The sequence below is a fragment of the Sinocyclocheilus anshuiensis genome, unplaced genomic scaffold (assembly GCF_001515605.1).
Source record: "Sinocyclocheilus anshuiensis isolate Anshui unplaced genomic scaffold, SAMN03320099.WGS_v1.1 scaffold1833, whole genome shotgun sequence".
Lineage (NCBI taxonomy): Eukaryota > Metazoa > Chordata > Actinopteri > Cypriniformes > Cyprinidae > Sinocyclocheilus > Sinocyclocheilus anshuiensis.
Window position 1 is genome coordinate 239,110 of NW_015539842.1, and position 14,855 is coordinate 253,964.

At 40.1% G+C, this 14,855-nt stretch overlaps 1 protein-coding gene across 1 annotated transcript in view; it reads right to left on the bottom strand.

Moving 5' to 3' along the window:
• LOC107684476 (uncharacterized) overlaps window positions 1–14,855 on the bottom strand; it is a 39,926-nt gene that overhangs the window by 10,621 nt on the left and 14,450 nt on the right. Inside the window, exons 11-34 of the mRNA XM_016480729.1 lie at window positions 14,179–14,580; window positions 13,578–13,973; window positions 13,428–13,494; window positions 12,703–13,088; window positions 12,196–12,582; window positions 12,011–12,100; window positions 11,247–11,633; window positions 10,496–10,921; window positions 9,821–10,210; window positions 9,676–9,741; window positions 7,638–8,033; window positions 7,068–7,469; window positions 6,941–6,985; window positions 6,631–6,752; window positions 5,914–6,192; window positions 5,631–5,726; window positions 5,392–5,545; window positions 4,940–5,193; window positions 4,710–4,856; window positions 4,044–4,623; window positions 2,215–2,798; window positions 1,533–2,097; window positions 827–1,431; window positions 32–587 (exon numbers count right to left, since the gene is read on the bottom strand). Of these exons, the coding sequence (XP_016336215.1) occupies window positions 32–587; window positions 827–1,431; window positions 1,533–2,097; window positions 2,215–2,798; window positions 4,044–4,623; window positions 4,710–4,856; window positions 4,940–5,193; window positions 5,392–5,545; window positions 5,631–5,726; window positions 5,914–6,192; window positions 6,631–6,752; window positions 6,941–6,985; window positions 7,068–7,469; window positions 7,638–8,033; window positions 9,676–9,741; window positions 9,821–10,210; window positions 10,496–10,921; window positions 11,247–11,633; window positions 12,011–12,100; window positions 12,196–12,582; window positions 12,703–13,088; window positions 13,428–13,494; window positions 13,578–13,973; window positions 14,179–14,580 (7,782 nt within the window). The remainder of the gene's footprint in view (window positions 1–31; window positions 588–826; window positions 1,432–1,532; window positions 2,098–2,214; window positions 2,799–4,043; window positions 4,624–4,709; window positions 4,857–4,939; window positions 5,194–5,391; window positions 5,546–5,630; window positions 5,727–5,913; window positions 6,193–6,630; window positions 6,753–6,940; window positions 6,986–7,067; window positions 7,470–7,637; window positions 8,034–9,675; window positions 9,742–9,820; window positions 10,211–10,495; window positions 10,922–11,246; window positions 11,634–12,010; window positions 12,101–12,195; window positions 12,583–12,702; window positions 13,089–13,427; window positions 13,495–13,577; window positions 13,974–14,178; window positions 14,581–14,855) is intronic.

The following is a 14,855-nucleotide window of genomic DNA, read 5'->3' on the forward strand; positions in this document are numbered from 1 at the left end:
ATTACACACTAACGGAAATTATCTCACTCACCACAGGATGCGCTTTCTCTCCAGGGGTAGATAACAGCATTGTTAGATTGACAGGCACTCGCATAGGTTTGGATCGAGCGACACAGGACATCATTACGGTTTCCAGAAAGGCAAACATCGAACACACAGTCATCAAAGTAGGCTTGAGGATCGACATAAACATGGCAGAAACTAAAGGGGCCCTCACTGGACCTGATGATGTCACACAGGGAACGGGAGGTTGTCTGATCCTGGCACAAAGGGCAATTGTTACCACACCCATCATTGCATGGCAGCTCGTCCTCAACCCTCCAACTTGCTCCAAACTGGTCTGCTGAGCGCACCAGAGCACCTGAAGGAGTCATGAAGTCATCATTACTCTGGCCGTTGAAGTTTCCACAGATGCCACACGTAACCCCACCATAGTCCGCTGGTACGATGATGTCCACCGCCCAGGAGCCACTATAACCAACGCTCAAACCAAAGTCAGTTGATACAAATATGTACTGTGCGCTGGAGTACACAGATACCCGTCCAGAGTCAAGCAGAATGGGGAGGTTTCTGGTCTCTCCATCAACCTGATTGAAAAGAGAATAAAACAATAGCTTGTTTTAAAGCTAAGCAGCCAATATTGCTGATACATGACTAAATACAATAAGGCTTGAAAACAAGTGCACTTCTGGGTGTGTTCTCCAGAGTAATACCAGAGTGAAATTGTTTGAAGAGTTGATTTGTTGTAGATCATGGCATCATAACAATAACACAAAATTATCATTAATATTTGTGTTTTTATCTATCACCTACAATGCTTGATTACCTCAACAGTAAACTGACGGTTCATGTCCCGTGACATGTGCACAAAATGCCCAGAGACATTGACAAAAATTTCAACAGTAATTGACACTGGGAGTCCATGCCATTCCTCGTTCCTTGCATCCACCTGGAAGTGCGGAAGCCCAGTAGTGTCATTACATACTGTGGCTAGCACATAGCGGCATGTGCCCTGGAAGTCAAAGTAGGATTTATCAAAAGACATGTAGTGGGGGTCTCCTGAAGCAGAGCAACGAGCGTGCGGCAGAGGATGGCAGCCGTACTCGCCGTCCAACACATGGCAGACCTCCACCTTACTGCAAGAAGATGGTGTGCAATGAACATTTCCAGTGATTCCATCACAAACACACAAGAACTGGCACTCTTCACCATGCCAGAACGTCTCTCCAGCCTGCCGATAACGCCCAGAGTGGTAGCAACCACAACCTACGGGAGGCACACAACGATCTCCATTCAACACATTTCCATCATTACACTGGCATCCCTCCTGGCATTGCAATGTGCACTGAAATGGAAAGGAGAGGCTGGGGCAGGATGCAGGACAGGATGTGCCGCATACAACATAATGGGAATTTGCTGGACAGCTGGGATCTGGAATTACAAAAGCATAATGACAATGGTAGAAAGGATAAGCAAATTTCAACTTCATGAAATCCAGTTGTAGATCAGCAGATCCAACACTTGATGCTTACCACAGTGGGTGGCAATCCTCCACTCTTCTACTGCAATGCCATTCTGTTGGCAAAGTAGAGTGTAACCTCGCAAAGCCTCACATAGAGCCTCTCTGGCACCTTGTGTCTGCTCCAGCAGCTGAACGCAATCTGCAATCCGTTGCTGAGGATCTATTGCTCTGCTGCACTCAGCAAATGGTCCATCATGCTTGGCCATTATGCTACAATGTTCAATGAACTGGCTGCTGTTCTGATAATGTCCTGTTTCCCAGCTGTCATTTGGGTCCTCACAGTGAGCTGATAGGGAACCATCACGCCAACTGTCCGCAAACAGCTGAGTGTCATTTAACAGGACAGCATCTGGAGTATAAAACTCATCGGCAATGTCTCCATTCAAGTTCCCACACAGACCTCCAAGTGTGCCACTATATGTGCTTGGTGCCGTAATTCGGACAATGTGTGGCCAGTCAGCTCTTACAGTCACCCCAAAGTTTGTTTCCAAAACAAAACCTCTCACACTGCTGTGATAAATGCGGATTTGACCAGAGCCAACACTGATAGGCAGACCGACCATCTGTCCATCCACCTGAAAAGAGTGATAAACAGTGTCAGGAGACTTTCCATCTAGCGTATGAATTTGAAAAATAATGCAATTATGCTCTTGGACTGAGTAACAGCTTAGTGATTTATTATTTTGCCTTACCTTTACATTGCTGCCCTCTCCCATTTGGATGGTGACCTGAATTCCTTCTGCCTCAAACTTCAGAACCCTGGAAAAGTCTTGAAGGCCTCTGGGTACTTTCTCCACCGTCAACACAAAGTGTGGTAGTGAGGATGGCCCCATCACCCTAGAAAGGGTCAGTCCGCATGCTCCGGGGTATCTGAAACTTTGTCCATCGAAGGTGTGATATGACCCGAGGTCTTCAACCGAGCAGGTAGCATAGCCGGTGGGCCTGCAGCCTCTCACACCATCATGGACTCCACACACCTCTGCTGGACCACACTGGTGCTGATGGCAGGTCATCGACATGCTGCTGCACACACACTGTCTCCCACAGTCACCATCCAACACCACTGACTGTCCTTCAGCGTAATAGAAGCCCTCAAAGATGCAGCCACAGTTTGCTTCAGGCACACACTCTCCAGCGCTCAGGATGTACCCAGGATCACAGATACAGCTTTCCTGACTGGGCAAGGGACAGTTCATTGGGGCAGAAGGATTACTGCAAGTCGCAGGACAACCTGTTCCTTGAGGCTCAAAATGACTGTGTACAGGGCACTGAATTTCTGAAAATAGAGAAATAAAATAAAGAATATGCATAAATTATTGTAATCTTTTCATTTGGACTGAGATCTAATTTGCTCTATTGAAATCATTCATCACAAAACTATGCCTACCACAGAAGCCCTGCTGTCTCCATTGACCAAGTTGTACACCCTGCTGTTGGCACTGAGTAGCATACACATTGAGAGCCTGGCACAGAATGGGCTGGTACCCTCCTCCCAAGCAAAGATCATACACACAGTTCTCTATGTAGGTCTGTGGTGCATGAACAGGGTGGCAATCAGCAAAAGGACCGACAACATCTTCTAGGATTCCACAGTGGTTGCTGTCACTGTACAAAGTCATTTCATCTGTGGTACAAACAGCACAAGCCAGACCTGTGCACCTGACATTATGGCATTCAGGATCTGTGTCACTTTGTACCTTCCAGCTGTTAGCAAAGTCCACATCTGAGCTCAAGATCTCACCACTGGGTGAACGGAAGTCATCTTCGGGAAGCAGGTTAAAGTTTCCACACAGACCACAGGTGGAATTAAAATAGTCATATGGTACAGAGATGCTGACGTAGCTGTATGCATCATATGTAACAACCAGACCAAAGTCTGTGCTGATGGCCAAGGAAAAACCTGACCGATAGACCTGGATGGAGCCATTGCGAAGGGTGAATGGCGTTGCTGCAAAGCTTCCATTAACCTGGACAATTTCAGAAAAAGACGGAATTAGAATAATAAGCAGAAGGCTGATTTCAAGTGACAATTAAAGCAAATTGTCATACTAACCCTCGCTTCATAATAGTGATCCTTGACCAGTTCAATTACTTCATCATAGACAAAAACTCTGACCATCCGCGTCCATGACACATGCGTGCTGCCCCGATGCTCATTTTTGCCCTCAATGCGATAATATGGCAAACCATTGCCACAAGCCTGAAATAAAGCTTCAAGGATTACTAGCTGATTCATACAAAAAAAAAAATAGAAACCCATATAAATTATAGAGAAAGGCTAACCTCAGATAGAACATAAGCAGCGCTCAGGATGTACCCAGGATCACAGATACAGCTTTCCTGACTGGGCAAGGGACAGTTCATTGGGGCAGAAGGATTACTGCAAGTCGCAGGACAACCTGTTCCTTGAGGCTCAAAATGACTGTGTACAGGGCATTGAATTTCTGAAAATATAGAAATAAAATAAAGAATATACAGCAAGAAAAATGTTTCTAATCATCCATCTCAACAAGATACCTACCACAGAAGCCCTGCTGTCTCCACTGACCAAGTTGTACACCCTGCTGTTGGCACTGAGTAGCATACACATTGAGAGCCTGGCACAGAATGGGCTGGTACCCTCCTCCCAAGCAAAGATCATACACACAGTTCTCTATGTAGGTCTGTGGTGCATGAACAGGGTGGCAATCAGCAAAAGGACCGACAACATCTTCTAGGATTCCACAGTGGTTGCTGTCACTGTACAAAGTCATTTCATCTGTGGTACAAACAGCACAAGCCAGACCTGTGCACCTGACATTATGGCATTCAGGATCTGTGTCACTTTGTACCTTCCAGCTGTTAGCAAAGTCCACATCTGAGCTGAAGATCTCACCACTGGGTGAACGGAAGTCATCTTCGGGATGCAGGTTAAAGTTTCCACACAGACCACAGGTGGAATTAAAATAGTCATATGGTACAGAGATGCTGACGTAGCTGTATGCATCATATGTAACAAGAAGACCAAAGTCTGTGCTGATGGCCAAGGAAAAACCTGACCGATAGACCTGGATGGAGCCATTGCGAAGGGTGAATGGCGTTGCTGCAAAGCTTCCATTAACCTGGACAATTTCAGAAAAAGACGGAATTAGAATAATAAGCAGAAGGCTGATTTCAAGTGACAATTAAAGCAAATTGTCATACTAACCCTCGCTTCATAATAGTGATCCTTGACCAGTTCAATTACTTCATCATAGACAAAAACTCTGACCATCCGCGTCCATGACACATGCGTGCTGCCCCGATGCTCATTTTTGCCCTCAATGCGATAATATGGCAAACCATTGCCACAAGCCTGAAATAAAGCTTCAAGGATTACTAGCTGATTCATACAAAAAAAAAAATAGAAACCCATATAAATTATAGAGAAAGGCTAACCTCAGATAGAACATAAGTGCAGGTCCCTTGAAAGTGAAAAACCTGATAGTCAAAGGTGTAGTAGTGAGGATCACCAGAGATAGTACAGGTTTGCCGTTGAATATTCTGGCAAGAGTATTGGAAGGCTGCTGGACGGCAGGCTTGGGAGTAAGTGCAGGGCTCGTGGCTACACTGGAGGCCACTGCTGGTGCAGGTGCATCTCTGCTGGCAGGTGGCATCACTCCAGAAAGAATCTTCAAGCTGCACTGGAACACCTACAATAAAGTATTGTTTCACATTGCTTAGAACTCAATATTGTTGTATGTTAGGAGATCAAACACCTAAAACTACTTTTAACAAGATTTTTTTGTTAAAGGTTTACCAATAAGCTAAAGTGAAATGAAAAGTGTCTATTGAGGGTTACTGCAAATAGCAAATAATTTAATTAGTTTAAGAGGACAGAAAAACCATACCATTAAACTGACAACCCCATGATCCATGATCTGTTCTGAAGACCCATCTGCCTGGCACATTGACATTGCTGCTGTATGTTAAGCTTGTGATGTTATACTGTAGTGATCCAGTAATTGAAAAGTGGTATGTAGAGCTGATGGTGTCATAACCAGCCTACAATAAGTGACCAAAAGAAAATGTTAGTTTCTATTTCAGTTAGTAAATTGGAATAGTTTCAACTAGTCACGTCAGTGCACACCTGTACATATCTTTGAGTTGGAGCAATTGTTCCATAATTAAACAAAACAAATGAGAAATGCCCATCTGAAATCAACATCACCTGGAAAGATGTTTCCTGAAAAATACAAATTTAAAAAATCATGTGCTGGCCAACACAAGTTTGCTAAAAATCACAAAAAGCAGTAATCATACAATGTGCATTATTTTATTCTATGGTGGGTTACATCAATTTAGATTTTTATAATATCAAATATGATATTAAAAAAGAACAGGATTTTACAAAACCAGATTGGATTTCTTACGGTTCCTGAATATGGATAATATGCAACTCTGTCCCATGTTGCAACAAAGACCCAAGTAGCAGAAAAACTCAAATCAGGGAAGTATTGGTTAATGTCTTGTGTGGCCTCTGTAAGAACACTGCCAGAGGAGTACTGACGATATGAAATAAAACCATTGCCCCGGTTATCAATATCTGTCCAGAATGGAGCGATGAGGTCTTCTCCACCATAACCTGGGAACTGGTATGGAAAGTAGCTGTACCATGGCCAATCAAAAGTCAAGTATCCATTGTTGTTGATCTGAAATAAAGGATTATAATATGCACAACACTTTTAATAATAATAATCCAACCAAGCAGCAACACAGCCATCATTTACTATCCTAAACTTTATATGGTACAGGTTAAGAGTTACAAATAGACTAAAGCAGTGGTTTTCAAAACTCTCCATGAAGTATCCCCAGCACTGCACATTTTGTATGTCTCCTTATATCTGACAAACCCACTTCAGGTCTTGCAGTCTCCACTAATGAGCTGATGAGTTGAATAAGGTGTGATAGATGAGGGAGACATACAATATATGCAGGGCTGGGGGTACTCCAGGACAGGTTTGAGAAGTGTTGAAACTTGCTATATTCATGAGGGCGCAAAACTATTTCGATCATTCAAAAGTTAAATCACTTGTAACTCAGTATGAGTGCCATGGTGATTTAAACAAAATAATACCAGATTCACTTACATATAATTGGTTATATGTCTGTCCAAAAAATCTAAATGGCTGCAGAAGGGAAATCAGTGGTGAAATCCCATCATCAGAACGATCATTCTCTGTGTCGCCAGCTCCAAATGGATAAAATGGTCCTGCAACAGTGGTATAGCCAGAAAAATATGGTGTACTGTATGGTATACTGTTTTTTGGGTATAAAGCTCACATATATCACAGCACATATAGTGTAAGGTATAAAATACTATTTGGCTACTAATGTTTCAATGTTCTGTCACCATGTGATGTCATAGTTACATTATTTTTGTTTAAATTGTTAAAATACCTGAGGAAATATTTGATCTTGTTGTTGTATGTGTGACATTAACTTCTGTGAAGAAAAATATAAGCAAACTGTAAAATATATGTATGAAACACTTTTCAAACAAAAATATGAAGTACTTATGCTCTACCTGCACAATATGCAGAGCAGAATGTTGGCCTGACAAACTCATACACATAATAGTTTCCTGGACAAGCTTTGACTCGTATGGGATGAGATTTGTGACCACAGCAGTCATTCCATGTGGAAACGCACACTTGCCGAGTGACCACTCCATCTTCTAGCTGTGGGTGAGGGCCGTTGAGCCACAGTGGGGAAGGAGTGCCACACATGCCATAACCAACACATGAATCTGGCATCTGGACACTCTGACCATTGTAGAACAACCTGTACCAGCCGTTCCAGTTGTAATTATAATCACATATTCCATAGTAATAATATTTATCGTAGTGTGGGCTGATGGTGGCTCTCTGGGGTTCATCTAGACTGTTATAGTTGTAGCAAGGGTCAGCACTTGGAGTGGTGAAAGCAACTGTTTTAGGAAAAGTAAAAAGGTGTTAAGATTTCTTCAAAAACAAACACAAATCCTTTCCATTGTAAATACATTATTCTTTAGCAAGTCTGTAAATGCAGGCGTTACATCAAAGCTCAAAATTTAGCTCATAATAAGCATGTGACAGATGTAGAAGAATTACTGTACCTGCACAATATGTAGGGGCTGGGATCAATACCTTTGGCCTTTTAATTTTGTAGACATAATAATTTCCAGGACAAGCTTTGACTTGAATGGGGTCTGATCTGTAGTAACTGCACTGGTCATTAACAGAGCCGTAGACTTCACGAGTAACGACTCCATCTTCTATCTCAGGATGAGGGCCACCAAGCCACAGAGAACTATAACCTCCACATGACATATAACTGAAACACCACTCAGGCATCTGAGCACTCGATCCATCAATGAAGAGTCGATACCAGCCATGCCATTCAACTAGAGTGTCATCATGTGCATATTGATACCAGAGATTGAGTGTGCTTCTCCACGAGTTGTCAAGAATGTTGTAGTCATAGCACGGATCAAAATCTGTGTTGATAGCAGCTGATAAGACAGAAATCGGAAAAATAAATAAATGAATTCATAAGGCAATGTTCATGTTAGCAGTCAAAAGTCTATCTGAGCTACTTTGTACTGCATGCCATTAGCTCTTTATTATAAACCGAGAATTTTTTTTACTTCAAATCTTTTTATTGGTATTTTGTGTGACAATACAGATTGAAATAATGATAACAAGCTGAACAGTAGGATATTGTCAATTATTAATCCCTTCCACAATCCCCCCATTCATATTAACTCAGATAGACAGAAACACAGTAAATTAAATAAATAATTAAACAATAACAAATGAAATAACATAGAGGAGAACATTTTTTTTTAAATTACCAATATCTTTCTAACAGTATATGTAACAAATGCTGTAATTAATTATTTTCAAACATTTTACTAAATGTCTTAAAAACAAGATTTCATATGTATTATCCTTTGAACTAAGATGAAATATTATTTTGACTGTAAAAAACCTACTCATGCTGGACCCCATAAATGTAACGGGACTTGTAGAGGAAAAAGTTGTTGATATAGTGCTGGCATCTGAAAGAGGGAATTTTAAGAGACTGATCGAACAATATAAAGGTATTGAATAAAAAAAAGTGCTACAGAATAATTTTACCTGTGCAGTATCCTGAACAATAAAATGAATGTGGCTTTACAAGTTCATAGACATAGTAATTGCCTGGGCAGGCTTTGACTCTGATGGGTGTTGATTTAAAATCACAGCAGCCGTAATATCTGCCTCCACAGACCTCCATTGTCACCACTCCATCCTCAATCTGAGGGTGAGTACCATTGAGCCACAGACTGCTATATGTGTTACAGCTGCCATCAGCAACACAGCTCTCTTGCATTCGAATGTCCATTCCATTGTAAAAAAGTCGGTACCAGCCGTTCCAGGAGAAATTTTCATCACAAATATAAAGTCCAGTTTCATTTGTGGCTCGCCAGGGACGATCCAGATTTTCATAGTTGTAACAAGGATCATTACTGATGTTGTTGAAAACAACTGATATGGAGAAAAAAAAAGGTTGTTAGTGAAATCGCTGTTTAAATGCTGTATTACAGGGTCATTTATATAACTTGATGCATAATAACGACATCTCATGGCTGTGTGTGTCTAGCCTAACTGGTTAAAGCATCCATGACCCATTTAAAAGTTTAACATTGTTACTACCTGTGCATATTATATAAATGTATTGGTATATCAATGTTGAGCTGTAACAAAGAGTAAATCTTTCATATAGGGGATTAATAAAATCATCCATAAAGAACACACAAGTTAAAACTGCACCTGTACAGTACGTAGGCGTAGGGATTGACATTGAAATAATGATAACAAGCTGAACAGTAGGATATTGTCAATTATTAATCCCTTCCACAATCCCCCCATTCATATTAACTCAGATAGACAGAAACACAGTAAATTAAATAAATAATTAAACAATAACAAATGAAATAACATAGAGGAGAACATTTTTTTTTAAATTACCAATATCTTTCTAACAGTATATGTAACAAATGCTGTAATTAATTATTTTCAAACATTTTACTAAATGTCTTAAAAACAAGATTTCATATGTATTATCCTTTGAACTAAGATGAAATATTATTTTGACTGTAAAAAACCTACTCATGCTGGACCCCATAAATGTAACGGGACTTGTAGAGGAAAAAGTTGTTGATATAGTGCTGGCATCTGAAAGAGGGAATTTTAAGAGACTGATCGAACAATATAAAGGTATTGAATAAAAAAAAGTGCTACAGAATAATTTTACCTGTGCAGTATCCTGAACAATAAAATGAATGTGGCTTTACAAGTTCATAGACATAGTAATTGCCTGGGCAGGCTTTGACTCTGATGGGTGTTGATTTAAAATCACAGCAGCCGTAATATCTGCCTCCACAGACCTCCATTGTCACCACTCCATCCTCAATCTGAGGGTGAGTACCATTGAGCCACAGACTGCTATATGTGTTACAGCTGCCATCAGCAACACAGCTCTCTTGCATTCGAATGTCCATTCCATTGTAAAAAAGTCGGTACCAGCCGTTCCAGGAGAAATTTTCATCACAAATATAAAGTCCAGTTTCATTTGTGGCTCGCCAGGGACGATCCAGATTTTCATAGTTGTAACAAGGATCATTACTGATGTTGTTGAAAACAACTGATATGGAGAAAAAAAAAGGTTGTTAGTGAAATCGCTGTTTAAATGCTGTATTACAGGGTCATTTATATAACTTGATGCATAATAACGACATCTCATGGCTGTGTGTGTCTAGCCTAACTGGTTAAAGCATCCATGACCCATTTAAAAGTTTAACATTGTTACTACCTGTGCATATTATATAAATGTATTGGTATATCAATGTTGAGCTGTAACAAAGAGTAAATCTTTCATATAGGGGATTAATAAAATCATCCATAAAGAACACACAAGTTAAAACTGCACCTGTACAGTACGTAGGCGTAGGGATTGACATGTCAGGTTTGACGAGTTTATAGACGTAGTAATCTCCTGGACAGGCTTTGATTTCAATGGAGGTGGATTTATAATAGCCACAATGGCGGGCGTTCCACCACCACCACCACCACGCCCAAGACGACGACCCCAAGACTTCACGGGTCACCACCCCATCCTCAGGTTTTGGATGAGAGCCATTGAGATAAAGTCCAACTTCACCACCACATCCTGTGAAACTCGCACACCACTCAGACAGCTGAGCACTCTCTCCATTCAAATACAGCCGATACCAACCATTCCATTCAACAAATCTGTCATCATTGTAATAAGATTGGTAGAAGTTCGTGCGCAAGTCTCTCCAGCTGTCATCAAGAACATTGTAACCAGAGCATGGGTCAGAGCTGGGAGTTGGGGCTTTACGAGAAGAGGGTCAAGAGAAAAAAAAGTTACAACAAAGGAGGTTTTTTTTTTTCCTTAAAAAGTTTCCATAATGTTCCAATATGGTCATTAAATGTGAGGATGGTGGTTTGTACATTTTAAATTATTTTATCCATAAATTTTCCCTAGACACATATTGATTCAAACCCGTATTGCATTATAAAAATCTGGCTATACATTCAGCCCAAAAATAGATCAATACAAGACAAAGCAAATTACATTCTGCAATAGACTATGGCATGATTAATTATAGTTCAAAAAACTAAACATATAATTTAAGAGCAAATGCAAATGTGCTTACCTGCACAGTAGGTCCCAGAGCAGAAATTTGGTTGAACAAACTCATAGACGTAGTAATTTCCTGGGCAGGCTTTCACTTTAATGGGATTGGATTGGAAATAGCAGCAGTCATTGCCCCAGTGACCACAGATATTTCGGGTGACCACTCCATCCTCGACTTGTGGATGTTGACCGTTTAGCCACAGTGGGGCGTGAGTGCTACATCTGTACTGATCAACACATGTGTGTGGCATCTGACCACTCTGGCCACCAATGAAGAGACGATACCAGCCATTCCAGTTGACATGAGCATCACACATTATGAAGGAGGAATGCTGATTGCTAGTGGATCGCCAAGAATCATCAAGCACAGTGTAGTTATAGCAGGGGTCAAAAGGAATAGTTTCTACTGTGGAAACATTAGCAACATAAATGGATCATTTGCTAAATAAACCGAGTTACTAAACATATCTTTTTAGGTCAATATTTGTTTAATTTTAATTTACCTACAAATGGAGCTTCATTAAAACGTTTTGTCTACTTAACTTGAACATTTTCTTGTTGAGCTGCCTGGTACAGATTGAATTTATACATAGCTAAAAAAAATTGTAAACATAGTGGAGCATAGTGTACATAGAGAACTAATTTTATTACCCAAGAGCATACATTTGGACTACTAATTCATTCAATATAAAATAGCAAAAATAAATTTCATGAAAAATATATCTAGAAAAAAAAAATTCTAGAGCATGAGTGAAAGAGTTAAAACATTTTTTTTTTTTTTACCTGAGGTTGTAACAGACAAAGTACTGGATTCTGTGGGTGGAATTGTCACTGTTGTTTCAGATGTTGTTGTAGATGCAAGGTTGGCAACATCTGTAAAGTAAAAATGATACTTTTAACTGTCAAAAATTGTATAACCTAAAATATCAAAAGCAAAAACAAAGCATGTTTAAAAAAAAAAAAACTACCTGCACAGTAAGATGCACAGAATGTTGGCCTGACAAACTCATACACATAATAGTTTCCTGGACAAGCTTTGACTTGTATTGGATGAGATTTGTAACCACAGCCGTCATTCCAAGTGGAACCACAGACTTGTCGTGTGACCACTCCATCTTCTAGCTCTGGGTGAGGGCCGTTGAGCCACAGTGGGTGAGGAGTACCACACATGTCAGAACCAACACTTGACTCAGGCATCTGGACACTCTGACCATAGTAGAAGAGCCTGTACCAGCCGTTCCAGTTGACATTATAATCACACATGTAATTGTTGTAATAATTGTCAGTGGCTCTCCAGGGGTCATCCAGACTGGTGTAGTCATAGCAGGGATCAGTATTTGGAGTGTTAAATAAAACTATAGTGAAAATATAAGGAGTAAATGCATTTAAGATGTTTAAATCCATTTAAAAATCAACAAATCTATAAGTGTAGTTTTAAATGAAAGGTGACAATACAATTTATGGTATGACTGTACCTGCACAATATACAGGCACTGGGATTGATGGTTTTGGCCTTAAAAGTCTGTAGACATAGACATTTCCAGGACAAGCTTTGACTTGGATGGGGTTGGATGTGTAGGAACTGCACTGATCATTAACAGAGCCATATATTTCACGGGTAACAACTCCATCTTCTGGCTGAGGATGAGGGCCACCAAGCCACAGAGAACTAAAACCTCCACATGACATATAACTGAAACACCACTCGGGCATCTGAGCACTTGATCCATTAATGAAAAATCGATACCAGCCATCCCATTCAACACGAGTGTCATCATATCCAGACATATACCAGAGTGTGCTTCTCCAGTAATTGTCAAGAATGTTGTAGTTATAGCATGGGTCATAATCTATGTTGATTGCAGAGAGTCAGACAGAGAGAGAGAAAACATACATTATAAAATCTCAAATAAATTAGGAAAGAGCAAGCTGTGTTTCATTGTTCTATTTATTAGTCAAACACCCCTATTTTTGAGTGGGCATATTTTGGCCTAAACATCTGGACACAAAACTAAAAACACTAGAAAACTATAATCTAGAAAATGATACTGATCCACTCCTAAATTTTCAACTATCCCCTGCAAATGTCATTGTCACACATATCACTTAACGCTTTAAAGAACATGCTTTTCATGACTACTTGTAAACTAGTCTCAGTGGACTAAAGACTATTTTGAGTTTTCACTATAGAAACGTACTCAAAGTCATGCTGAATCCAGGACTGGTAGCTGGACTTGTAGTGGAAACCAGAGATATTGTGCTGACATCTAAAAAAAGGAAATGAAACATATTACTGAAATAAATATAAAAGTGTTAAAAGAAGCTATTAAATAATATGAAAACATATTACCTGTACAATACCCTGAACACCCATATGCTGGTTGATTCACAAGTTCATAAACATAGTAATCGCCTGGGCAAGCTTTAACTCTGATGGGTGTTTGCTTCAAATCATAGCTGGAATACCATGTCCATGTTCTTGTACAGACCTCCATGGTCACCACTCCATCCTCTACCTGAGGGTGAGGGCCAGCGAGCGACAGACTGTATTGTGTATTACAGCTGCCTGCATTAACACAGCTCTCTGGCATTCGGATGTTCGCTCCATTGTAAAAAAGTCTGTACCAGCCATTCCAGGAGAAGGATTCATCACAAATGTAAAATCCAGTTTCATCTGTAGCTCTCCAGGGACGATCCAGAGATTCATAGTTGTAACAAGGATCATTACTGATGCTGTTGAATGCAACTGATATGGAGAAAAAAGGCTGTTTGTGAAATCACTGTTTAAATGTTAAAAGTGTCAGCTTATTAAAATAAGACTTCAAGTCTCATTGCTGTGTTTCTTAGAATATACAGAATTCATGAAATGGAAATTCACTATACCAAAATATACATTTTTCACAAAGAGAATAATCATGAACAGTAATTTATACAAAGCAGTACACAAGTACCTGCACAGTATGTAGGCCTAGGGATTGACACATCAGGTTTGTCAAGTTTATAGACATAATAATCTCCTGGACAGGCTTTGACTTGAATGGAGGTAGATCTAAAATAGCCACATTGGTTGGAGTTCCACCACCGACTTCCCAAGACTTCACGGGTCACCACCCCATCCTCAAGTTGTGGATGAGAAGCATTGAGATAAAGTCCAACTTCACCACCACATCTTGCGAGTGTCACACACCACTCAGACAGCTGAGCACTTTCTCCATTCAAATACAGCCGATACCAGCCATTCCATTCAACAGCAGTGTCATCATGGTCGTATGACTGGCTGTTCTGGCGCAAATCTCTCCAATCGTCATCAAGAACATTATAATCAAAGCATGGGTCAGAGCTGGGAGTTGTGACTTTTGAGAGACCAAATATGAAAGAAGTGATAGTGAAGGGTTGGGTTTTGGCTTATGTATGTATGTATGTATGCATGTGTGTGTGTATTTGATATAATATATATTTGATATATATTACACACACACACACACACACACACACACATATATACACATGTATACACACACATTTTATATAATTGATATATATTACACACACACACACACACACACACACACATATATACACATGTATACACAATACACATATATATATATATATATATATATATATA